This window comes from Alligator mississippiensis, chromosome 4 (assembly GCF_030867095.1).
Source record: "Alligator mississippiensis isolate rAllMis1 chromosome 4, rAllMis1, whole genome shotgun sequence".
Classification (NCBI taxonomy): Eukaryota; Metazoa; Chordata; order Crocodylia; family Alligatoridae; genus Alligator; species Alligator mississippiensis.
Window position 1 is genome coordinate 180456482 of NC_081827.1, and position 24883 is coordinate 180481364.

At 40.1% G+C, this 24883-nt stretch overlaps 2 protein-coding genes across 2 annotated transcripts in view; both read left to right on the forward strand.

Annotated features, from left to right (window-relative positions):
• Positions 1–6013, forward strand: part of SPAG16 (sperm associated antigen 16) — a 988711-nt gene extending 982698 nt beyond the window's left edge. Inside the window, exon 16 of the mRNA XM_019492270.2 lies at positions 5663–6013. Coding sequence (XP_019347815.1) covers positions 5663–5838 — 176 coding nt within the window. The 3' untranslated portion in view covers positions 5839–6013. The remainder of the gene's footprint in view (positions 1–5662) is intronic.
• Positions 6014–9447: 3434 nt separating this feature from the next.
• The window catches only part of VWC2L (von Willebrand factor C domain containing 2 like), a 91058-nt gene continuing 75622 nt past the window's right edge, over positions 9448–24883 (forward strand). The window contains exon 1 of the mRNA XM_006276436.3: positions 9448–9909. Within this exon, the coding sequence (XP_006276498.2) occupies positions 9499–9909 (411 nt within the window). The 5' untranslated portion in view covers positions 9448–9498. The remainder of the gene's footprint in view (positions 9910–24883) is intronic.

The window sequence follows — 24883 nt, forward strand, 5'->3', positions numbered from 1 at the left end:
GAGGTACTAAATTTAATGCACATAACCAAAAGTGCATTAATGAACATGTAGTTATGCCCACTGTGGAGGTAGCTAATTTAACTGCTGCTGTTATAATCCTCCTCTCCTTAATTTGCATTTGGGTGGAATGGGGCAGCATGTTTCTGAGAGGAAAGTCAAGCAGATGCAGGGAAAAAATGAGATTATGCACTGATACTTGTCAACACACTTAGTGCATCTACATAGGCAATTGATGTGGCTGCATAACGTATCTGTGCAATTTGAGCTGGAGTAAACTAATCCCAGTGTCACTGTCTACACATGTATTTAGGTGCAGTAATTTACTCCACCATCAGATAGTACCTGTGTTTGACTGAACTATCTGACAGCACTGTAAATTAGTCTGTACTGGCCCAATTGCCATGCACATGTAGATGGCTTTACTGCACAGTAAATTAGCGTACTGTGCAAAAAGTGCATGTATAGACATGCCCACTATGAGACAAATCCTGTTTCACCTATTAGGTACCTACATATCATCCTATTCCAGTAGGCTTGAATCCCTGGAAAAAAACCATGTATGCATTTGCTTTTACAGTGCACTATCATTTTAGTCTTAACACTAGTTAAAAATGGTGACAAGGACAAGGAGGAGCCAACTACCTTTTTTACTAATAGTGTTTTAGCGACCTGTGCAATATGACAAATGATCTCATATAGATGTCTACAGTTAGGAGACAACTGCCACTTCCAACCCTCCTTTCTGCCATTGGATGCTTTCCTCATAGTCCTGTATCCTCCATCTCTTAATGGGGACTACTGCAGATGAAGTCAGAAAGAACCTTGTGTGATCTTGCTTTGAACAATGGATATGAAATTGTCAGTGTGAGGTATTGACTTGGACACACATTCACTCAATAAATGGTGTGATAAAATGAGGAAAAAGCCACAGTTGTTTCACAGAATATGTGTAATACACACAAATAACTTTGTGGCTGGTTTCTATTATACCTTTAATTCAACATGTGGCCAGTGCTCCCAGCTGAGGGAGCACACTGGAGTCTTTCAAGACTCTTGTGTGCTTTAGAGGCTGGGAGCTCCCAATCAGGACTCCCGGCTTGTGTTCTCTCCTGGCTGGGAGCCCCAGAGTGCTGATGCATGCCCATGGTTGGGAGCTTTGATTGGGAGCTGGGAGCCAGGAGCCCTAGACAGCTCTCAATCAGGGCTCCCAGCCACAGGAGTGCAGGGAGCTAAACTTGCTACTTACCAGTTCAGGGGGACCTAGGATCAGGCTCCCTTTATACTAGCAGTATGGTACAGTGGGAACTGATGCTTGATCTCACAATTGCACTTCCTGCCATGCATGATGTGAGATTGTTGGGATCCTGCATCAGATCCCATCGTATCTTTAAATTAACATCTGTCAGGGACCCGTGAGTCCTTATCTAATATGCGAGTAATTTTGAGTTCCCATCTCCTGCTGGCTCAAGCTAAAACCTTCTCCTTCTTGTACATCTTCACCTGTAATAAAGATCAAGTAGTACAAATTAATGCCTTCAGTGACACCTGTGCAGTCCCATTACTCTCATTCCTGTTTGTGCTTATTACTCTCAGTCCTGTTTGTGCTTCACCAGCAGAACTCCTAATAAGTTCCAAGCTGTTACACCTATGCGGCCCCATTGAAGATAACAGATGTAACTGTGTAGAACTTGAAAGTTCCATTGGGGATGCATGAAAAGGGATATAACCCAACTCAGTCTCTCTTACCTGTGTTGGCTTTGCAAAGCTATCAGGGTTTCAGCACAGTAAAATCTTATTTGTGCCACAAAAGTCAGCAAGTTTCTTCCAAATGTACAGAGATTTCACATCTGCTGAGTCAGAAAGAGCCAAGTTTATAAAGCCATTTTTCAAAATGCTGCAGAATATTGCAATTCACATGTCTCTAAGAAGGCAACATGCCACATTGGGTCCCAATGTGCAGAGTACAACAATTAGTACCTGTATTGAAACAATGGTCAGCAGCAATTTAGCTGCCTGGGTGCTAAGCTGCTCCTATAGATGGACCCCTTTTTTCAGGAAATTCTGCTTAGTCATTTCTCCTGATTGAGGAGGAGGCCTGGCTTCAGGCTTGGCTTGGCTATGAGCCAAGAGCAGCAGTACACCTTAGCAAACTGCATTTCTAGTGCAGTGGATGAGTCAGCAGCAGCATAGATCCAAAGGAGGCCTTGCAAATCATTTGAAAGCTGTAAGGTTTTCCTGGCAGTGTATGTTGATCTCCATCCTGATACTATGTAGCTTTGTTAGTATGGACCAGCCCTCCTCCAACTGCTACAAATTACTGTAGTACTTTTGACTTCTTTGAACTTATAGAGATCTTACACCAGCTGAGGATCTAGTTTATGGAATCTGTAGAAATACATTTTGTACCATGTTTTTGTCCTCCCCTAAATGTTACAACTAAGTGCCTTTGTTAACCTGGAAAACTGTCCTTATAAAAACTGGGTGTATCTACATGTGTTATTAAGGTAACATGTTAAACTCCAGTACAGTTTGCACTGGAATTTATCACAGCACCTTAATGGCACATGCAGATGCTCAAACTACTGCGGTCCAGGCCACACATGCAGGCACTGCGCTCAAGACCACAGCAGTTTGATCCAGAGGGGAGCAGCCCTGGGTTGGCAGGGGACCCAAGGCATCGGCAGTGGGCTCTGGGAGGTGGCAGGCAATGGAAGGGCTAGCTGGGGCATGAAAGTGCCCCAGTGTGAGGAGACCTGTGGCTAGGCAGCAGGCAGGGGTCTGGCCCCCTGCTGCCTGGGCTCACCAGATGCAATGTACATGAGTCAGCATTTACATGTGCATTTAGGTGCAGTTGTTTTTGCTGCCATAAGATAGTACTGTCCCCAACAGTACTATCTTACAGCAGCGAAATTAGTTTACTCTGGTCTAATAGTGTCGTATGTGTAGACTGTTATTCTTTACACTGCAGCAAATTAGTCTGCTGAACAGTTAAGTGCATATGTAGATGCACCCACTAAATTTTGCTTATAATTAAATAATAGTATTTGCTTTGGTTGTTAATTGGAGAACGTTTTGAAATACCAAGAAAATGCAATGCGTTCTCTCTTCACAACAAAAAAAATTCCCTTTGGAAAGAGTAAATTTACAGTATAGTGAACAAATCATGATGAGCAAGAAGATTACTGTAGACATAGAAGCTAACAGGAATGATGCGTTGTCATTTTGTGCCCTCTTCTCCCCATCCACTGTCTCCTTCACATTCATTTACCCACACTTCTGCCATAGTGCAATTAAGTTGCCCTTTTTATTGTCAACAGTAGTAATGCATCAATACATTACTCAGTAATACTCCTGCTACTGTAGTAATGCATCAATACAACTTGGCTAGCACTCAATACAAGTGAACGGAATTGTTCTTCGCCAACACTTACAGACATGCCCCACACATTTCCCAGAGAGTACCATATCAGATGCGTTGATTTCCCTGCTTCTTGGGAAAAAATGCTTTTTACTATTCTACATGCTAGCTAGTTTTTATCATACCTCCTTATTTTAATGTAGTTTTCTGTCATTTTCTAACACTGACATTCTATTAATTTCTAACATTGTACCAACTAAATAACATAAAGAGTAATTTGCTTCAGCCATCTAAATTATGTGACCAAGTGTTATACAGATGTGTCATTAGGTCCTGTTCCTACTCCCCTTAAGGTCAGTGGTGGTTTTAATTAAACATTCAAGTACATTGTCTCTGATGTCAATTTGCATTGATTTTACTTTCTCAAAGTTAAGACCGTTGACCAAGTCATCTCCTTTTCTCTCCCTCTCCCCCTCTCATGCTCTCTATTATTTTAATATGTACATTTGTTACTCTTTTTAAAAGAGGAAAGTGACAATAACCCCCTACCCAGTTGCTGCAGTTAGGACACTAAACAAAATGTCATTCATTTGGCTCTTGGGGAAGTCATGCCAGCACTTGCCTGTAGAGTCTAGCTCCAAGTAAAATCCATATGTAATGCTTCTGTCAGCAAAGTCTTGCTAGAAGAGAGTTTATAATAAATATTCGCATCTGCTGCTTTGGACACCCTAATCCATCCTCCAGATCTTTGCTGTGTCAGGCTTTGTTCTAGATGAAGAAGCCTGGTAGTTATAAAGGTTTGCAAATAGGGCATATTTATCATAGTTAGCTTTACTCCTATACTTCCCTCTCCTGTACAAATATCCATGGACACTCTAAATATAACCTGTGGTTAAATGCTCTCAGTGTGTTTTCAAGACAGCCTAAATGTTTCCTTAATAAATGGAGAAAATAGCTTGTGTTTACCTCACATGCTGTCAAATAAAGCCATCCTATCATATGAGCAGAACAAAAATCACCATTGTCATAATGTGGTTTGAAGGCAGGAACAGTATTTTTCTTAGACTGTCACATAAAAGACCCTGTGGTTTTTCACATCACCCTGTAACATTTTCCTTTGGTCCATATTCTTCCAGGCATACTTGTGTTGGGTTTTAAGTCCCTATGGGCTACTTGTAGAGTAAGTTATGTGAGTAAAGGTGGCAAAACATAACCTGTTTTCCCTAATTTTCCTTTAAAAAAATCAGTGCTTCCAAACCATAACAACTTTGTAAATGTCAGCATTAATTTAACTTCTACTTGTGATTATGTCCCTGCTTTCAGGAAAAAAATAATATATAAAAATAGGCCATAAAAATTCTGAGGGTCTATTGAACTTGCTTGTAATACCAAAAGGTGTTTGACTGAGATCATGACTTGAAATACAATAAACACTGTGTTGAGAGCACCACATCTGCCTTGAAATGAATTTATTGATTTTTTTTTTTTGTATGTGAAACTCATGATTATTACAGTTAATTTTTAAGCAGAGAGACTCTTTCATCTGGTGGCTGGGAAAACAAGGGGTGATTCAAATGTACTACTTACCAGATGTTATCCATGTTTTTACTTAAATAGAAATATAATACATTTAAAAATGCATGTTGGGCTAGTTCAGACTGACAGTATATGGAGGCAGATTGTTTCATGAATAATATTATTTATATAAATAATATATTTATTGTTTCATAAATAAACTTTAGACTCTTAAAATTACTTCTAAATCTATGTCTACACTATCTTTTTAATTAGGAAAGTATTTTACAGAGGCTGAGGAAATTATGTAACCTTTTCTCCCTGAAGGTCAGTGGGATTTAGGCAGCTAATTTCTCATGGGATGCATCTTTTTTTTATATTGATAAATAAGAGAATTCATATTAATGACAGACTTGATTATGATATACTTACAAAACAGAGCATCTTATACCCTGAGTCACCCTACTGATTTCAGTAAAATTATCTAAGTACTAATATTTTGCTTAATGTAGTATCAGAATATGGCCCTTAATAATTGTATCAAAATAAAAATAGAATAGCTGACTTCCCTGTGACTGGTACCTCTAGATCCTCAGGTTCGCTTAATCACACAGGAATCTAATCTCATTATTATTGATCTATCTGACTTTCCAATAGATTATTTCAGGCACAGTAGTATGCAAAATATGGGTTCACTAAGTGGCTGTGCATACCATCAGACCTGAAACTGCAAACATTGCTCTCTTATTTGGCCTCCTCAAACTCCGATAACTTTGTTTTGAATTTCAGGTCATGTTATAGCCCTTGCAAGCAACGATGGAACTGTTAAGGTTCTGGAACTCAAATCAGGGCAACTTTCCAGCCTGGTGGGTCATGAAGATGATGTGCAGTGTGTTGTTTTTGATCACAAAGCAGAGCACCTGCTTTCCGGAGGTGCTGATGGCACTGTTCGACTCTGGACCTGAGAACTAGAATCCTGTTTTAACATGCTCTTGGTTTCAAAGCCTTATGGAAATGATTTGATGACATGACAGCGACAACTTAGTTAAGTGTCTTCACAGTTAATGTTTGCAGTAGGCATAATTGCACAAAATTATTATAATTGTCTATTTTATCCAAATAAAATCCCAGATTTCTCTGCCTTTGTATTGATAGTGTGTTTTTTTGAACATCAAGAATTTTTCATTTGGTTGTTTCAGGAGAAATAGCTTTACAATGACGCCTAATGACAGACTAGATGAATTGCAAGGAGATTGATTTTTAATGTAACAGAACAAGAGACACAAGAGCTCGGCTACTTTTTTTTTATTCTCTCTTCATCAAATCCAGCCCGTGGCAAGAAGTGAAGTTTTAATAATGCAGCAACATGGGATTTTTTATGCAGCAAACGGTTTGGATGCTGGCAGGGCAAGAATGAACAAGAGTTTGCGAGAGATGCCATGACAGTAATCTTTTGCCTCATCATTCAGTAACTGCAGAGAGCTTAAATCTAAATACTGGCACTTCCTGGAACTTAGCCCTGCAGTCTGATCTGGAGCAGGTTCTCTTAAGAATTAAAATGGGCTGGTGGGAGGGAGGGAGGGAGGATGTGGTCCGATGCATGTGAAATATGTTCAGGTATGGTTAGAAATCGCTTTCCCTCTTAGGATGGTATCCAAGGAAATAAGTGATCCCAAGAGAAGCTCTGGAGGGCTCTTAGTTTCTTTGCCCAAGAGCGGACTGCGAGGAGGCGTGTGTGCCGCCCTGTGATGCATGATGCTGGGCTGGGGCGCTGACCGTGGTGCTGAAGGAATCCCGGCTGCCGGCAGAATGAGCTCCGAGGCAGCGCCTGTCGGGCTGCCGCTGTCCGCGGTGCTGAACGCAAGGGAAAGTTACTCCCGTGCTTGAGATCAGAAATACCCCCGTGGGTTGGGAGAGGTTGTCGAAGCAGCGTATCGTGATGGTGTTGACTGCATTTCAGCCTGAGCTGGCTTTGAGCTTCAGCATGCTCTTGCCGTTTATAGTATCGACAGCGTAGCAAAATAACCAGCCGGCTTGCTGTTGCAAGCACTGAGTGGAAAGGATCAGTTGTGTTTGGGGAAGGGAAATTGCATCCAAAGACCTGAACCAAAAAAAAAAAAAAAAAAAGAATAACTTGGACACGATGATTGTGCTGTTTGGATCTGGATTGTTACAAGGCAGCCTTGCCTCTGGACCTCCTTGTTGCTGCTTGCTTTGAATTCTGAACACTGGCTTAAAGCTTATTTCTCATGTCTTGGCTGCTGAGCTGCCGTTTTCCTGTGTTTTCAAATGGGAGGTGGAGGAAAAAGGATTGTTCGTGATTCATCACTGAAAATGTAATGAAGACGAACAGCTTTTACTGATATATTTCTAACCTTTTAGTCCATGTTGGCCTGTGACCCCCTCCAGCTTTCACCCTGAGCCTGATTTGGTAAGTATGCATAATTCACTGGGGTGGGTGGAGGGGAGGGGGGACCTTTACTCAGAGTAAGACACTATCCAGCATCTCTTTTAATGAGAAATGATAAAAAGTTCAGTTGTAAACTAATTCTGAGCTGTGTAGGGTTTGTTTACTTGTTGAAATCTTTCTGTAGTGTAGATCTGAATTCTGCTCAGTTTCCATTCTGTTCATTAAACTGAGTCTCTGAAGTTGCCAAGGGACATCTGAGATGACCACAGGCTATAACAACATATAACTGACTTATTTTTACTTCTTATAGAACTTGGTTTTATTTGGTGCCTTTCCTTTAAAGTTGGGTAGATTTAGGGAAATGATTGGATAATTTTTGATTACCTTCAATATCAATCTCTTCTATTGGTTCCATTTTTTCTTAAATTTTCACTTACCTAAGCCTGAAAAATTGATGCCTACCTGTAGCTTGTAGGTGAGCAAGTCAACAGTCCCCAGATCCATAATGCAAACTTATCTTTGAGCATCACCCATTTTTTAAACACCCTGTTACAAAAGATATTGTTGGTAGTATCACAGTACATTACCCTTGTGATAAAAAGCTATACAGAACTTTAATTAAGAAAATATCTTTTGATTTTTGATAAAGCTTGTGTAATATCCGGTGTCTCCCTCTGTTGCAGCCTTAGAAAAAAATGCCTTGTCAACAGAATCCCTTAGCTTCTCCTGTATGATTAGAGCTTTCTCCTAATGCATTTGTCTTTGACACTGTTTCTTTAATCAAAATATTGAACATCAGCCAAAAATCTCAATATACAATAAATATTTCTTTTTGGGGAATAAGACAAAATCTGTATTTCTGTATGCATGTGTGCACGTGTGCATGTGTGTGTGTGTATATGTGTGTGTGTATACACGCAGACACACAGACACAGACACACAGACACACACACACACACACACACATACATATATATATATATATATATATATATATATATATATATATAAATATAAAAATGCAGGCACATGTTTATTCTATTTGTTGTTTTTATCAGCCTCCACATACCTCCTTCCTAATAAATACAGCACTAATATTTCATCTGATAAAAAAGTTTCCTTGAAACACTTTTGACTGTATGACAGCCAGTCCATGCCCACTTACCTTATAGCAGGACAGAGACCTTTTTTCCTTCCTGATTCTGAAAGGTATATAGAAAAGAACCAAGAAAGTATACTTAGGGACAAAGATGTGGTAAACAATATAGCTTACTGTGTGCCAGGAAAATATATCCTGAGCCTTTTTTTTTTAACCTGATTATTCTTGGTGTGAATAGCAGTAGTCTTTTCTTCTTTCTCAAAACAGTATCTTGAATACTTAAGAACAATTCTCCATTTCCAAAAGTGTAAGAATTCCATGTAGCTGTATGACATTTTAGAATGAATACTGGCCCTATGCCTTTGAGACAAATATAATAACTGTATGCATGGAACATTTTAAATATTTATCTATGAACACCTATTCAGAATTTTTTTTTAAACTGTTCCCTGAAAATGTCAGTTTCTAAGTAATACTCAATAATGCTTATGGTCCTAGCCCAACTACTTTAGCTCTTTCTGCAGGAATACTATAATTAAAACTATGGCCACCTGTCTCTAAAAATAAACAAAATTCAGCATTGTCTTTCTTATTCAAACCATATGCCTGGCTACAACTCAGATTATTATTGTTGTACTTATTGGTTTTCATGGTTACTTCAGAAGGATAGGAACAATAATAAATCTTTGTTCAAATCCCATTGAGCTAACTTTTCACCATGTGATTTAAGGCAAATAATTCCACTTCCTGTATATCAGACATTTCCAGTTAATACTGTAAACCAGCCTGAATGGAGGTTATCTGTGGATGTATGTGTGTGTTTGTGTGTTTGTGTGTGTTTACACACACAATTATTAGCTTCATTTAGAGATTTCCTGTTCTTTATTCTCCTAAAAATAACTTGAAAGAAGATATTTGTTTAAAATGAAACAGTGTTTCTTATCACTGCGCATTGGAAGCAGTAAGCTTTATCCACAGATACAGATTGAGCACGTGGCCTTACCAAGTATGTATTTGTTAATAATTCAAGTTGTCTTTATTTAAAATATCTATTTTCAGCCCCTGCTTTTTGGTATCCCTATGGAAGCAGCCGTTTATAACTGATAATAGGATCATATGGAGAAGTTGAGGAGGGGGATGGCTCTTCATATTCATGAAGCCTGCATACTTCTGTTATTAATCTCTGGCTTGGTCACCCCTGCTGCTATCAATCATGAAGACTACCCTGCTGATGAAGGGGACCAGACCTCAAGTAATGACAATCTGATCTTTGATGACTACCGAGGGAAAGGCTGTGTGGATGACAGTGGTTTTGTATACAAACTGGGAGAACGTTTTTTCCCAGGGCATTCCAACTGTCCTTGTGTCTGTACTGAGGATGGACCTGTTTGTGATCAACCAGAATGCCCCAAAATCCACCCAAAATGTACTAAAGTGGAACACAATGGATGCTGCCCGGAATGCAAGGAAGTGAAAAACTTTTGTGAATATCATGGAAAAAATTACAAAATCTTGGAGGAATTTAAGGTATGAACAACCTTTGGGAGTTATTTAATACTAGCATGTTATACAAACTGATCGGGGATGAGATTTTCCAAGGTACTCAATATTTGCTTACCTCTGCTCCTCCTTAAGCCAATAGTAAAACTACCAATGGCTTCAATAACAGCAGAGTCAAACCTATACTGAATGCATTTAAATAAAAATCAAATTTGAGCTTGTGCAACAAAAAGTATTGGTGTAGTACTTGAAGGATTACTATTCACAAGCACATCAAAAGTAGGGAGTAACCTAGAATTGCTCTTTGTGATTAAATGGTGATAAACTAAACTTAATAGTGTTGTTTTATGCAGATGACTGTTTAAAATAATAGAAAGTATAAAGTCCAATGATGACTTTAATAGCCAAGTTCCCATTAAGAATATTGAAAATATTCAGTGATCCTTTTGCAATTAAGTTGAAGACTTTCTTTGAAGGACAACCTGTAGCTCTTCATGGGAAAATACCATAGCTATTTATATACCTATATACTTGCCAGCTTATTTTCTCTTCCGGCAATGGAAATAATTCCACATAAGACCTTGTGGTTTCCAAACTTTAAGTAATACAAGTTTATAGATTTTTTTTTCCCAAATAGTGTTTTCTTTTGATTCGTCTTGTAAATAGTATATAATTTAGGTATTTCTTGCATGTGGGGTTCCTCATTCACTCATATCTAACCTCAGTCAGGATATTTAGGAAGCAGTCTCTTTCACAAAATAAATAAAAGTACAGTAGAAACATACCCTTGAAAGATAACCTGATCGTTTTGTCTAACACTGTTTCAGAAGAACATGAGGCTTATGATTCTGAGATATGTTTTCATGTAATGGAACGTTAGTAGCCACCCCCAGAAGAATTTTTCCAGCTTACTAACACAAGTATCACCCTTGAACACAGCATGTTCCAATCTTTGAATGACCCCTTCGCTGATAGGTGGCGGAGGATTCCATCTAATTCCTCGGTCATGATCAAATACATATGCTAACATAACCTAGGACATATTCAGGTTGAGTCTTAGACCATACCCAATACAATGGAAAACTGTTAAGGAGGATCTTTTTATTACAGAGTTTGTACAAATTAAATAAGAAAGGGAAAACTTTCAAAAAAAGTTTTTTATCTTTATTCACTGAAAAGATTAATCAGTATTTTACAAGCAATAACACTAGGAGTACTTTTTCAGGCTGGTATTTTGGGATTTAGCCAAAAAAACACCCTTCATTTAAAATGAATAAGATTAATTTAATTTCCTGTTTTGCTAAAACCTCAGATGAACCTTTCATGAGGGGTTTCTTACTAGAACCTTTCATGAGGCCTTTTTTTTAGATAGAGCAGTTGATAAAAAGAAGAGTTCCAGCACCATTGTAATGATTTCCTAGCGAAGGAAAAGCACATCAGATTGTGGAACATCTCAACCTTAAATAATCCTCAGCCAGGTACATCCATAAAAAGACCCCAGATTTAATTTAAATCACAATCAAGCCTTTAATCTGGAGCCTTTAATCAAGCCTTTAATCTGGGCATACACCATGTGGAGTAGAGTGGAACATGTTTATAAGAACGTTATGGTGAAACTCTGTCCATATTGAAATAGAGAAGTCCTAGAATAAATTTTAGAGTTATATTCTACTCATAGTGCAATATCATGTGTGTATATACATATATATGCATAGATATGTATGCAGAAACAGAGAGAAAGGGAGAGACTCTGGGAGCAGACAGTTTCCAAAGTTCTGTAACTGAGAGCCTGGAGAGAGAAGTGCTGAACCTGGGAAATTTCTGATTTATAGACTGAAATCCCAATGCACTGAAGTCAGTGGTTGTTTGCTGCTTAAATGGAGCAAGGATATCATCCGTTATGTCCACAGCAGAATACCTAGAGCTCATAAGTTTTGCAGCCTCCTAGCCTTCTTCTGTTTCCTGTGAAATTTATAATATCTTCAGGCTTTCTCAAGTTAGTGTCATTTATAGTCAAGCTGTGCCAGAGATGGAAGACTTTCTCAAGTCCTCCTTCCTCTTCAAAAACTGGCTGATTGTAATTACACTAGATTCACCATTTTGTGGGGACTTATACAATTGAACCCTTCATCTTTCACATGAACTGTTCCATTGCTGTTTACATTTTTTAAAAGCTAATTTCCAGTATCATCTTCTCTAGAGATACTGATCTCTGCATAGTCACATATGACATCAGCTGAGGAATTAGTTGGAGGTCTTAAAGTATGATTCTTATATGGGGATATGTGTATGTGTTCTTCATTAGCTTCACCAAATGTTACATGCATGATTTGTGCCCAAAGTAGACTTATATCCTGAAAAGTTTTGGGACAACTTAAGAAGATAGTTGGAACAGTAAAATGGATTATAATTGTGGAAGGTTTGGGATTTTAATCATTTTCCTAACTTATTTTTAGCCCACTGTGGGCACATCTACATATGCTGCTGTGGCACCATTGTTACTGCATTGTCATTTAGTACTTCCTTTTGAAAGTACTAAAAAATGGCACAGTAACAGCCCATACTGTGCCATGTGCGCCACACAGTGTTATTTTCAGGCAGTATGTTGCCATAGCGACATGCTTTAATAATGGAGCACATTGCTACAGCGATGTAACTGCAGCATCTTGGTTTTTGCCCACGGACACTATGTTGCCATAGTGCATTGCTACAATGATTTAGTGTCACATGTAGATGCTCCCTGTATTCTAAAATGACTTGGCCAAGAAAATCCAAATTTGGTTTAACCCCATGCTGAGTATGATATTAATGTCTAGGTTTGGGGGTTCATGTGTGGTGATAGTGGAAAGTACTTAGTTATTGAAGCCCACATCTTCAAAATGTGTTTTACCTTTTGTGAGCACAATTTATGTACCCATCATAACCTGGAAGTACAAATATAAGTATAATACATAACTTTGATAACTAGCCCATCCAATTTATGCCTGTAATTGAGATCATTGGTTATCCAAATGTTAGTATTTGTATGCTAAAATTATTTGTAAACATGAAAGGGAGACTTGTTTTATTCTTCACCCTCTTCCTGTCTCTTTATCCACTTCTTGGCAGCTGCTGTCTCTGTGTCTTTCTTTCTTCTTCCATCAGGCAGATTGCTCCTCTCTTTCCCTGTCTCCTCCCACACAATCACCAGATGGCAATACCAGAGGGGTGGGGAAGTGCTTCAGATGGTTAGATAGCACAGGGTTGATCCTCCTTCCTTTTCTATGGTAGGTGATGGCCTGTGTTCTCCCACCTGTGTAGCCATGCAACAATCTGTGTTTTCTCCCACATATCAACCATGGCTTTGGATTCAGTTACAAATATCAAGATCCTTACCATTCAGTACTTAGAGTTTAGTATTGGACATTCAGGTGTATAATTAACTTCAGAGAACTTATTAACTCTCCTGGTTCTCCTTGGCTAGAAGAAGAAAAAAGCAAGAAAGCAGCCTCAGATTATTTTAAATGCACTTGGTAATGTTTTAAAATAATATGCCTACGTGCACACTTATGTAGACTTAATGAGATAATACACTAAATGTGAGATGAACAGTAAGTTTAATTGGCTGAATATCAGTCAAAAAATAGCTCTGTGCGCTGGATTATTTTTTACTCAGAAAAAGAATGCACACCCCTTCAATTGAAAGCTTTGCAGAAAGGTTTACAGTGTATTTGTGACTGCAGGGAGAAGCTTTCTGGAATGTATTAGTGTCTGTATGTCCACAACTGCATCTGCTCATTTCAGCACCTAGAATAGAAATACACAGAATATTTATGAGAAGAGAGTGAAGAGAGTGTTTCTGTATGAGCATGTGTATGACAAATAAATAACATTAAGGAGCATTCTTAACTGGGGAATGAACGATCCATTCAAAAGATATTGTTAACCCAGTATGTTACGATGATCTGTTGATATTAGAGAAGGAAGCAGGAGGTGAATGTGTTCCACTTCCTTCCGTTTCAATGTAAGTACTAATCCAGAAGCACTGGATCCCACTGACATACTCTCCTACTCAGTGACTTTCACCTGCCCTTGTAGCCAAACTTTGCAGTGATCCTGTTATCCTGGCAGAGCCTTGGATCAGTCAACTGCCAAGCAGGGAGATGTTACCTTCATAACACCTAAAGGGAACTCTTCTACTACGCATATCTCCCTTAGGACCAGCTCAACAGCAAGGCTCCAGGAGCTTCTCACAAGCTCCTGCAGCACAGAAGCTCACTCCCAGTCTCTGGTGCAAGAGGTTTCCAGGAGCTTGAGGTAGCTGTGCCTGTGTAGCCACTCTTATTCTTCAGGGTGGGCTTCAGTAGCTTCTAGCTGTGGCCCAGCCATTTCCAATAGCAGTGGGAACCCAGAGTTTATAAGCCCCTGGCTTTACTGCTACCTTCTTCAATGAACATATTTGTACTGCTATACATTCTCTGCCTTGCTGTTACCCCTATTCATTCTCCTGATCTCTGCCAGTTCCTCCTTTTTCCATTATGCATCCCAAAACCACCATTCCTTACAATGTCTTGTCTCTCACAGCTTCTCTGCCACTTCTGTGTTAGTTTTATGCACTCTCCCATCACCCACAACTGTCCCTTATTCTCATCCTATCAAGCACTGTCATGCCTGAAAAAAAATAATTCCCTAAGAGTCCATCAATGGTCATAATTTGCATCAAGCAAGGGTTGAAAAAGAGGGAAAGAGAATGATGCAGTGTCATTATGGAATACTTCACACCAGCAGGATATGTGCATTGCTTACCTGAATAATGCCAACAAGCAAAAATGTGGTTTATTGAAGCCAGTAGAACCCAGATTCCACAAAGGGTGGTTTATGGTCAGCCTTGCCTTCCCTCCCACTCTTCCTTGTGCTACATCTTCATTCATGTATGTATCATGTTTGCAACTGAGCCCTGATTTTGCATTTAGCTATGCAGAGTCACTCCATTATGTTTCAGTAAGAAGCCTGAAGTCAACTTATCAAGCCAGTGTTCATCTGTTCCCTGACACAAGACAGTCCCAGTGATCAGGATTATAATTAGCAATAATATATTGAGTATAACTTTATTAAATGCAAATCATAAATAACAACACCATCACCTTTATTATAATTATTTTTAAATGCTTTATAAATGCAATTGTACAAGTGGGTAGTGCTTTTCATCAAGAGGTGTTAGTGCATATCAAGAAGGTATTCATTTAACCTCACAATACTCCCCTGTACCCAAAAAGTATTATGCCCATTCTACCATGGGATAAATGGAGGTGTAGAATGTTATTTTTTTCTCTGCACACTGCCAGGAAGAGAATTAAATGGTGCAAGAGCCAAGATCTCTGATCTTAACCACTAGATGACTCTTCCTTGAGAGCCAACCTAGTTAAATGTTAATGAAATGCTTATTCTGGAAACTTAGTAGAGTGTTACCAACTGTATAATGTTGTTATCAAAACAAATCCCCAAGCTAGTATGCAAACTTGCTGTCAATAGTGCTGCAGTTTGAGGGGAAGGCCCGGGGGGGGGGGTTGTTTGTTTGTTTTTAAAAACCTTGTCTGCGTTATATTTAAAATTCTTAGGTCAGATCTCTCAAATCTGTTCACTGCAGTGATGGTCTCCCTTCTATTCATTCCAAGCTCATTCTCTGCACAATGATCCCATTGATTTCCAAAGCAGCTCTGTACTCATTTCACGTGCAGGCTTTGCGATAGAGATGTACAGTGTGGATGATGCAGGAAAATTTTAGCTGCGTGTTTTATTTAAAAAGTGATCATTATTCCCTCTCAAACTCAGCCCCTCTCAAGTAAAATGTAATTGTCCAGATACAGCTATGGAGAGTATTCTGTATTTTAAAGCAGTGTAAAAGAACAGAAATGTGACATCTTAAATTTGAGAAGCTTCATTAGGTTAGTAAAAAAATTTCCAGATAGAGTTTTCTTCCCTTAATAGCATGAACACTCAGCCTCAGTTTCATGGTGAACTTTGGAAGGCACTCAAATCAAAATGGGCTAATAATAGCCAGAGCAAACATTATTAAAACCTTTTGGCAGTGTGCTGACCAGTGATCCAAGTCACTAGTAATTTTCAGATACCTGTTTGTAAATTACATGAAACTGATTACTAACATGGTCAGCACAGGGCCCCAATTTTGATATTAACATTTTTGTCCAAGATGCATGCAGCAGTGATTTTTACATTACAACTAGAACAAATGAGGCTTTTTTAATATGTTCTGCAATGTCACATACTGCTAGAAAATCATAATGCAAAAGAAATTTCAATATTGTGCCTATCCTTTAATAGAAAGAACCATGAACAATACTAGCTCACAAGATAGGATGCAGTCATTGAAATCAGACAGGAAAAACAGAACATCAGTCAAATGGAAAAGAATGATTTATTATCTCCCTCCTGGCAAAATTACAGTGACAGTGTCTATGCAGGGGTATCTGAAATTACTGACTTACTGTATTTCTGTCATAGTTCATACAAAAAACACATAATAATATAGGAAGGTATGTCATATACTGATCTATAATAAAATCTCCATGAAACTCAGCTATGTATTTAGGTAATTATGTTAAAATATATGTATTATGTTACACTATATGCAAGTACAGGGTTATAATATAATGTTGATGTTTCATTACCAAATCTGAAAAGTGCATGGGTAGTACTCTGCCACTGGTTGCACTGATGCTAATCTGAAATAACTCCATTGGCTATTTATTTGTAGCACGTTACCCTGGCCCTGCAGGGGGTGGGCAGGAAGCGTGCATGAACTATCCCCAGTGCAGCTGCTGGGGGTGCATGGAGGGGCTGCCCAGTCTTGCAGGGAGAAGCAGGTGTGGCTGCTGCCAGGGGCTTGGGGTTTGGAAATTTGGCAGGGGGGAGGTGGCCATATTAATGGCCACTGCTCCTCCACCATCAGATTTCCCGATCCATGTGGACCCCATGGGCCAGATGCGATGGCTCTGTGGGCCATATTTGGCCCGTGGACCAGAAGTTGAGCATCCCTGAACTAAGCCATTGATTCTGCTTCCAAAACTGGGTGATCCTGAGAAAACTATTGAAAAGCAAGAGTATTTGCTCAGGAAGCACTGTGGCTTCTGCACTGGCTCTGTGCCTAACAGTAATCCCATCTCCACTGGAGCCATGCTGCCAGGGATCTATCCAGGGACAATACTTAGCAAGCAACTATTTGTAGGAGCTCCAGGGAGACAGCTAAATAGAAAAGACAACATGGTCCTTGGTCCTGATTAAGCTCTGAAATCAAAGAAGGCATTGAATACATGTCCCCTGGCCTTTGTAGAGTCTGCCTTTCATGGAGTCTGCATGTGGGGGAGATCAAGTCACATACAGCCAGTCCCTTCCCATGAATGGAAAAGACCCATCATAGGTTTGGGTCTTTAATTTTTTGTTCAAATTATCATATTTTTCATTAATCATATTAAGGTCAAGGGACCCAAAATATTTAAATTGCATTATTCATATGGAGGGCTGTACAGATACAGATTTACATATGGTAAATTGCTTATTAGCAATTTGTTATTGTAAATACTATGGGTGGTATATTTAAAAAATGCTTAGCAGTGGTGTTTCTTTGCTTTCACTCAAATCAATAGGTCATCTCCCATTGACTTCAATGGAACAGTGAATCCATCATGTGTTTTTGAAATATCCTAGCCTGCAAGTACTCTAGATTCACAGTCAGAAGTGTCTTCCTCTCATGGGCATCAGTTTTTCTATTGGCCTGTGAGCTGAACTACTAAAGCATGTGGAAATTTAGCACAGAAATAGATAGAATGGTTTGGGTGCCAGTTTCACAACATAGGAAGTGAACTGAAAGTGCAGTTTTATGAGTTGATGAAGCATTGTTAGTAGAAACTGCTTCACACAGAATGACATTAATTAAAAATAATGCCCAAGTAGATAATTATCCTAGTAATTGTTTTTAAAACTATAATTGAATAAGTTATTCAATGACAACTTTCAATCCTGTTAAAATACGTTAGGCTCTAACAGACTGTGATTCTGATTTCAAAGTGCAAGTGACAGTATCTCTGTTGAAGCCAAAGAAGTTATGCCGGTGTAAAATGAGTGTACGTTGGAGCAGGAGTAGGATTTCAGGCTGCTGCATAGAGCTCTAATAAAACCAGAAATCACAAAGGCAAAATCTGTCTTTTTTGCCAAGTACACCACTCTAACAGTGGGTTACACTAGGGCAAGCACCCGTCTGGTCCTTAATGACAAACAAACTATTTCAAAATCTTTCTGGAAAAAACAGGCTGTTTTTCCTTCCTTCCAGTTATGATCAAACATGTCATGAGAGCTTAAAATACTTTCTCTTGGATGCTTATGCGACTCCCCAAAGTAATATAAACTATAGTACTTGGATTTAGATTCCTTACCTTTTGTTCCCTCCCAACCCATTATTATTAATTACTTTTCTCACTGACCCAGATTCCCCAGCAAACCTGGGTGTGGCTCTCCTGCCTTCAGGGCACCAGGCCACCTTCACCAGAGGTATCTGTAAGGAGTAGGTGCCCCCTACCTTGCTCTCCAAGTCAGAATGATCAGTACGAAATTACAGTGTGGGTCGTCAAAGAGCTCTTATACTTCTTATCTCTTCACAGGCCAGAGAGAGGTGGCTCATTATCATTGTGTCATGTAACAATCAGGTTTAGACGCTGAAATCCTTGGCCATGAGCTTTCTTTTATTATGTGTGTGTACAGTACCTAATACTATGGGAACGTGTGCTAGGTTTACATGACCCAAAAAGTAAGCATCACAAGCAAAGAGGGATAGCCTCACCTGATTATACAAAGCAGGCAAACCTGTCCCAAACTGGATAGGTGCACTGGGATTTTTGCCCTCCAGTTTCTTCCCCTCCCCTCCCCCCCCTTCTAATACATGAAAAACTGGAATGAGTTTATATGAGAAAACTCCAGGGCTCTATCCATTGTTAAGATAATTTCTGTTAAAGACAAGGAGACTTTACCCATATGAGTGTTATCTGAGCATTAAATTGAGTCATTTTTCCTACTTCATTAGCCTTTCCAAAATGTATTAGGTGACATTCTTTATATCATATATCTCATCCTTTCAAATATAAGAAACCCTCGAATTTATGACACCCACATGTTCTGACTCTCACTTTCAGTAAAAAATAAAATATTAGTTAAGGACATACTTACAAAAATGAAAACTCTGTGGTGCATATAAACATGTTTGATTTGTTTTTTGCTCAGATTGAAGATTCAGGCAATCTTTAAAAGAAATATTTTTTTAAAGTGTGTCTTATATTTGAAAGAATGGCTTAGGATCATTCACAAACCCTCTCTGCCTCCTGAGAAACTGGTGAGAATCTTTCACTAGCATTTTAGCAGATGGGTGGCTAAAACAGAGGTTAAGTGGCTTATACCAGGTTATGGAGTCAGTCCTTGTCAGAGCTCTGACCTCTAGTACTATGCTCAGTGTAGTTGTGGCACACATAAACTGACTCCACAACTCCCCTGAAATCAGTAACAGCTAAGGGCACTGAGCACCTTGAAGGACTGGACTTAAATTACTTTATAGATGGCCTAAAAGATGTCTTGTACACAGGAGTCATTGTATCTCTGACATCTAATTAGGCCCTCTACTTATGCAGCTTAAGACTGTCTCTGCTGTTTTTTACAGCTACTAATTACCCAGCCAGATTCTGATCACAGTTATGCTGCTGTAAATCAGGACATCTGTAGAATTAGTTAAGATTTACACTGGCGTTACATCTGGTTCTGTATCCTTACATTCCAGATATTACTCTTGCCCAGGGGTGCTTTTCCTACTTTGTTTCCTTGATTAAGGCGACAGTCAGAAGTTGTATTTGCCACCCTAGTGGTTCTTCCTGGATATTGGCCTTTACACTTTCTGACACCAAGTTCCATCATGCCAGACTTGCACACATTCCCCTAGGCTGTTTGAATCTTCTTGTACATCACAGCCATCCTCTTTAGTATCATCAGGTATTCGCATCTTTGGACACAGTACCTTAGTCCTTCACCTGCATCACTTACCAGCAAGTTAATCAGAGAAATCTCAACATAGAGCCTTGTTGGGGACCTTCTCAACAGATCTTTTCAGGAACACAATTTTCTTTTAAAAGACCCTTGGCCTGAATCTGTTGCTCAGTGTCAGTCTAAATAGGAAGTAGCTCTCCTGAAGTCTATGAGCCAGATTCTTTGCTTGTGTAAAGTGGCACAGACAGCTCCATGGATTTCCAAAGTATTTAGACTTATGCTGTCATAAAATTTAAAAGAAGTGAGAGGTCCTGCATGGAGAACACATGATGATGAGCTGAGCTAACAGTTGCCTGAGGATGTTCCCAAGCAGCCTCCTTCTGCTTTGCTTGCTAACTGCCAGAAAACCAACAGAAAGTCAAAGAAAATCTTTGGGAGTAAAATAATGGAAAAGACAAGAAAAGGCCATCTTCCCAGGAACAGCAGCAGTATCAGGAACATCATTCTATCACCCCAGTGATAAATCAGACAGTTATCAACATCTTGTCTGCTGGTAAGTCACCCAACAAAAGGGAGAACACAAGTCACCTTCCCTTACCCCTTCCAACAGGAACACAGCAGCAGCAAGACTGAGAACGCTGTTCCTAAATCAAGAGGATCCATCCTGCTCTTCTCCCCTTTCTTCAGTTTTGCAAGCTTAATATCCAGAAGGAGCATCACATCAAGGGAAGGGTAAGTAGGCCCAATCACTACCCACACTGCAGGGAAATTTCTCTGTGTGCTTCATACACACAGGGATAAATGTGACATACACATATGAGGCAATATGCACTCCCCACATTAGAGGCAACAGCTGGACAGTTGTTAAATCTCCATCACTGGACATGTCCAATAGGAGGTTGGACAGGCATTGGTCAGGGATGATCTAGGTGTAGCTATGTTTATGTGCTACTATGGATATTTCCCATGCTCCTGGGCTTTGCTGGTTGCCACAGGAAGCTGGGAGGGAATTTTTCCCCTCCTGCTATGTGTGTCAGCATTTTTTCAAGCCTTTTTCAGAGGCATTGGGTAGCTGTAGCCAAGGCTGGGGATTTTGACTGGGAAGTGCCAATACTTCTCCTGGGACTTAAAGCCAGATGTTCCTGCCCAGAGGATCTTGCACCTCTGCTCAGGGTCAGACCAATTGCCATATTTGAAGTCAAGAATTTCATCCCATGCTCATATTGATACAGAGTGGGCATGTCTATAGGAGACATTACTGCACAGTGGTTGCTGCACATTTATTTAGTATTTGTATAATCAAGTACTAAATAAATGTGCAGTAACCAGGGTGCTGTCGGTGCTGTGATACACTACTGTGCAGTATTATTCAGCTACTGCACAGTCATCATCTCATGTAGACAAACTCACTGTGAGGTTTTTTGCCTTTCCCTCTATTGGGGGCATGACTTTCTTCTTTGGATCTCTTGAGCATATTGTTAACAAACTTTGTGGCAGCAGGACATTGGCTGCCATGGTTCTTCTGCTTTATCTATAGCAAATTAGGGCATTATGTCTTTTGGTTGTGTCAGAGTTGACTGTGTAGTTTTGTTAAGAGATTAGACAATGGGTTGGTTTGAACAGGGATGATCCTGCCTCAGGCAGGGGGTTAGACTACAACCTCTCAAGGTCCCTTCGAGCTCTACTTCTCTATGATTCTATGACACCCAGCATCAGGGGTGACCACCAGTATCTGGGGGAACGTTTGTTCACCAGAGCGCCCCAAGGGATGACGAGGTCGAATGGTCACAAACTACTACAAGATCATTTCAGGCTGGACATAAGGAAGAATTTCTTTACTGTCCGAGCCCCCAAGGTCTGGAACAGCCTGCCACCGGAGGTCGTTCAAGCGCCTTCATTGAACACCTTCAAGATGAAACTGGATGCTCATCTTGCTGGGATCCTATGACCCCAGCTGACTTCCTGCCCTTTGGGCAGGGGGCTGGACTCGATGATCTTCTGAGGTCCCTTCCAGCACTAATGTCTATGAAATCTATGAAATCTATGAAACACAGCAAACCCAACAGCTTTAGGAGCTTGGTCCGAAGTCAGTGGAAGTTTTCTGTTCAAGTTAGGTTTGGCTCAGACCCAAAAAGTGGGGAGGGGATGTGCAAAGGGGTGTAAACAAGGACTCACACCACTCCCAAGCTATTGTGCCCTCAGCAGCAAAAAGGGAAAAGCAAGCCAGCTCCCTTCAGCTCTTGACTCAGTCTCAGCCAATATCTCCTTACTAGGAAGGAGAAAAAGGCAATAAACCAGCAGCACTAAGCCAGCATGCATTAACAAAGATCCATAATGAGCTATTGGCACGCATCTATCCCACATTTCCCACCCTTAACGATAGGGAAATCCAAAGCTGAACTTAAGTGCACAAAAGGAATATACAGTGCTCAGAAAGAATGTGCCTCATCAACAACAGCCTTAGTTAAAACCATTACTTGCACAAGGCAAGTGAGATTCCAGTGAAAGAATGGGAGAAAAACCTGTCTTATAACCTCCATGCTACTTTAAATTCTTCCCACTGGTAATGATTCTCAAAAGGCCATTATAGCACATAGGGGTTCACCAGAATATGCCAGTGTCCTAGGCATAACCCTCCTCATCAGCACCCTGAAGGTGCTGCACCCTGAAGGTGCTGCAGGGTTCCCCACTAATGCTGGAATCCCCCGCTCTTCAGATAAGGCACTTGTGTACTTCCTTTTTGTGCTGCCAAAGAGAGCCCTAGAATTTCAGGTAGAGATATGATAGCACTGAACCACTGGCAATTGCCAATAAAAACTAATAAAAAAATGGAAAACCCAGCAAGCTTCTGATACTACAATAACATGCCTAAGTCTGGCCTCTTTCAAGGTACAGCACCTTAATTGAAAGAGGTGAAAGACAATGTAAGATTCTGTTCTCTGCAAAATTTTAAACCACAACACCCACAACTGAATTATCTCACAAAATATCTACCTCACGAAAATGTCTATCCTGGATTATTATTTTCAAATAGGTAAATGTATAAAGACATAGACATCTTTATGTCTGACTCCAAACACTTATTTAATTGCAGCTAGTGGGCCATATCCTGGACAGTCCCTGTGAACTTTACAGGAGAGGAAAAAAGAAAATGCAAGGATGATCTGGCTTTAGTTCTCCTATATAAGTAGCCTTATGGCCAGATCCTTCACTGGTATAGATCAGCAACATTTACTTCAATGGATCTATGCTGATTTAAACTAGCTAAGCACGAGTTCCATAATTTATTCAGAGAAGTGCAGGCTCTGCTCTCTCCTAGGATTTTGACAGATGATAGCTACATAATCATGTAGGCAGAATCATGACCCATCCTGCTCCCCAGTAATAAGCATAGTTGTGCTATGTTAATTCCAAGTTTGAGAGGGATTGTAGACACTTCATAGGATAAAATTAGAATTAAAAAAGAACTTGATAAACTAGAGAACAAAATAAAGTTCAGCAAAGGGAATGAAAGGTGCAGCACCTAGGGAGGAAAACTCAAGTGCACACACAACGAGAGGGATAACTAGCTAGGCCATAGCTCTGCCAAGAAGGATGAGTCAGCAATGTGAGACTGTCAAAAGAAAAGAAAATTCAGTTTGGGCTGCATAAACAGAAGCACTGTATGCAAAACATGAGAAGTGATAGTCCCATTTGATCAGGCTTTAGCTAAGCCTAAACTAGAATATTTTGTATGTAGTTCTGGGCTCTGCATTTTAAGAAGGATAGAGAGAAACTGGAGAAGATCCAGATATGAGGAACAAGAAAAATAAAGAAGTTAAAATGCAAGCCCTATGAGAAAAGGTTAAGAAAACTTGGTATTTTTATTCTGGAGAAAAGGAGATTAAAGGGGAACATATTTGCAGCTTTCACATATTTGAAAGGCTCCTCTAAAGAAGAGGGAGAACTGCTTACCCTTGCCACAGACAGCAGGACATGTGGCAATGAATTTAAAATAGATTTAGATTAAATCTCTGGGAAAACTTTTTAACTTTAAAAACTGTAATAATGGCATGCTCTGATTGGGATCTGAAGGAATTTCCTGCTTTGGAGGTTTACAAGAAGCTGGACAGGCATTAGGAGTGTGCGAAATGGGCTGTATTCAATTCAGATTTGGATTCAGCCTTAATTGGGGGACAGTGATTTGATTTGTTGATTCAGATCACTGTCCCAATTCAATTCAGTCAAATCTGAAGATTCAATCTTGATTCAGAGAATCAGCGATTTGGCCATAGACACAGCTTTTTATGTTTTTTCTACATACCTCGAGGTACCAGGTGTGGTTCATGAATGCTGAGATGGTGGGGCAGATGCAGCATCCCACAGGAGTATGCGCGCCCCCCCCCCACGTGCTCAGTGGTGGACCCGGAAGTGGACTGGAAGTACTTCCGGGTCCACCACTGAGTGCATGGGGGACCCACCCCCACCCCCACCCCCCCTCAGCTTGGTGATCAGTCACGGGGGGACCCCGGGTGCCCCCCCAGACCCAGGAGGCACCAGTTGCTGAGCCAGGGGTTGGTCCCCTACGTGCTCCATGGTGGACCCAGAAGCGGACCAGAAATGTTTCTGGTCCATTTCTGGGTCCGCTGCCAAGCGCTCTGGGGTCGCCCCACCCCCAACTCCTGTGGGACACTCCACCTACCCCAGCATCTCAGCATTCATGAGCTGCCTGGTACCTGGAAGTATGTAGAAACAACATTTAAAGCTCTGTCTATGTCCAAATTATTGAATCTCTTTGAATTGCTCTGAATTGATTCAGAGAGATTAAAGGGTCTCCTGATTTGATTCGGATTCGGAGATTTGGTCACTGAATCAGGCCAAATCCCTGCCAAATTGAATCTAACTGGAATAGTTTATGAATAGAATATCCTCCATTGTTGCAGAGGCTTTGACTGGATGGCCTTTAAGGTCCTTTCCAACCCTATGATTCAATGATTTTAAG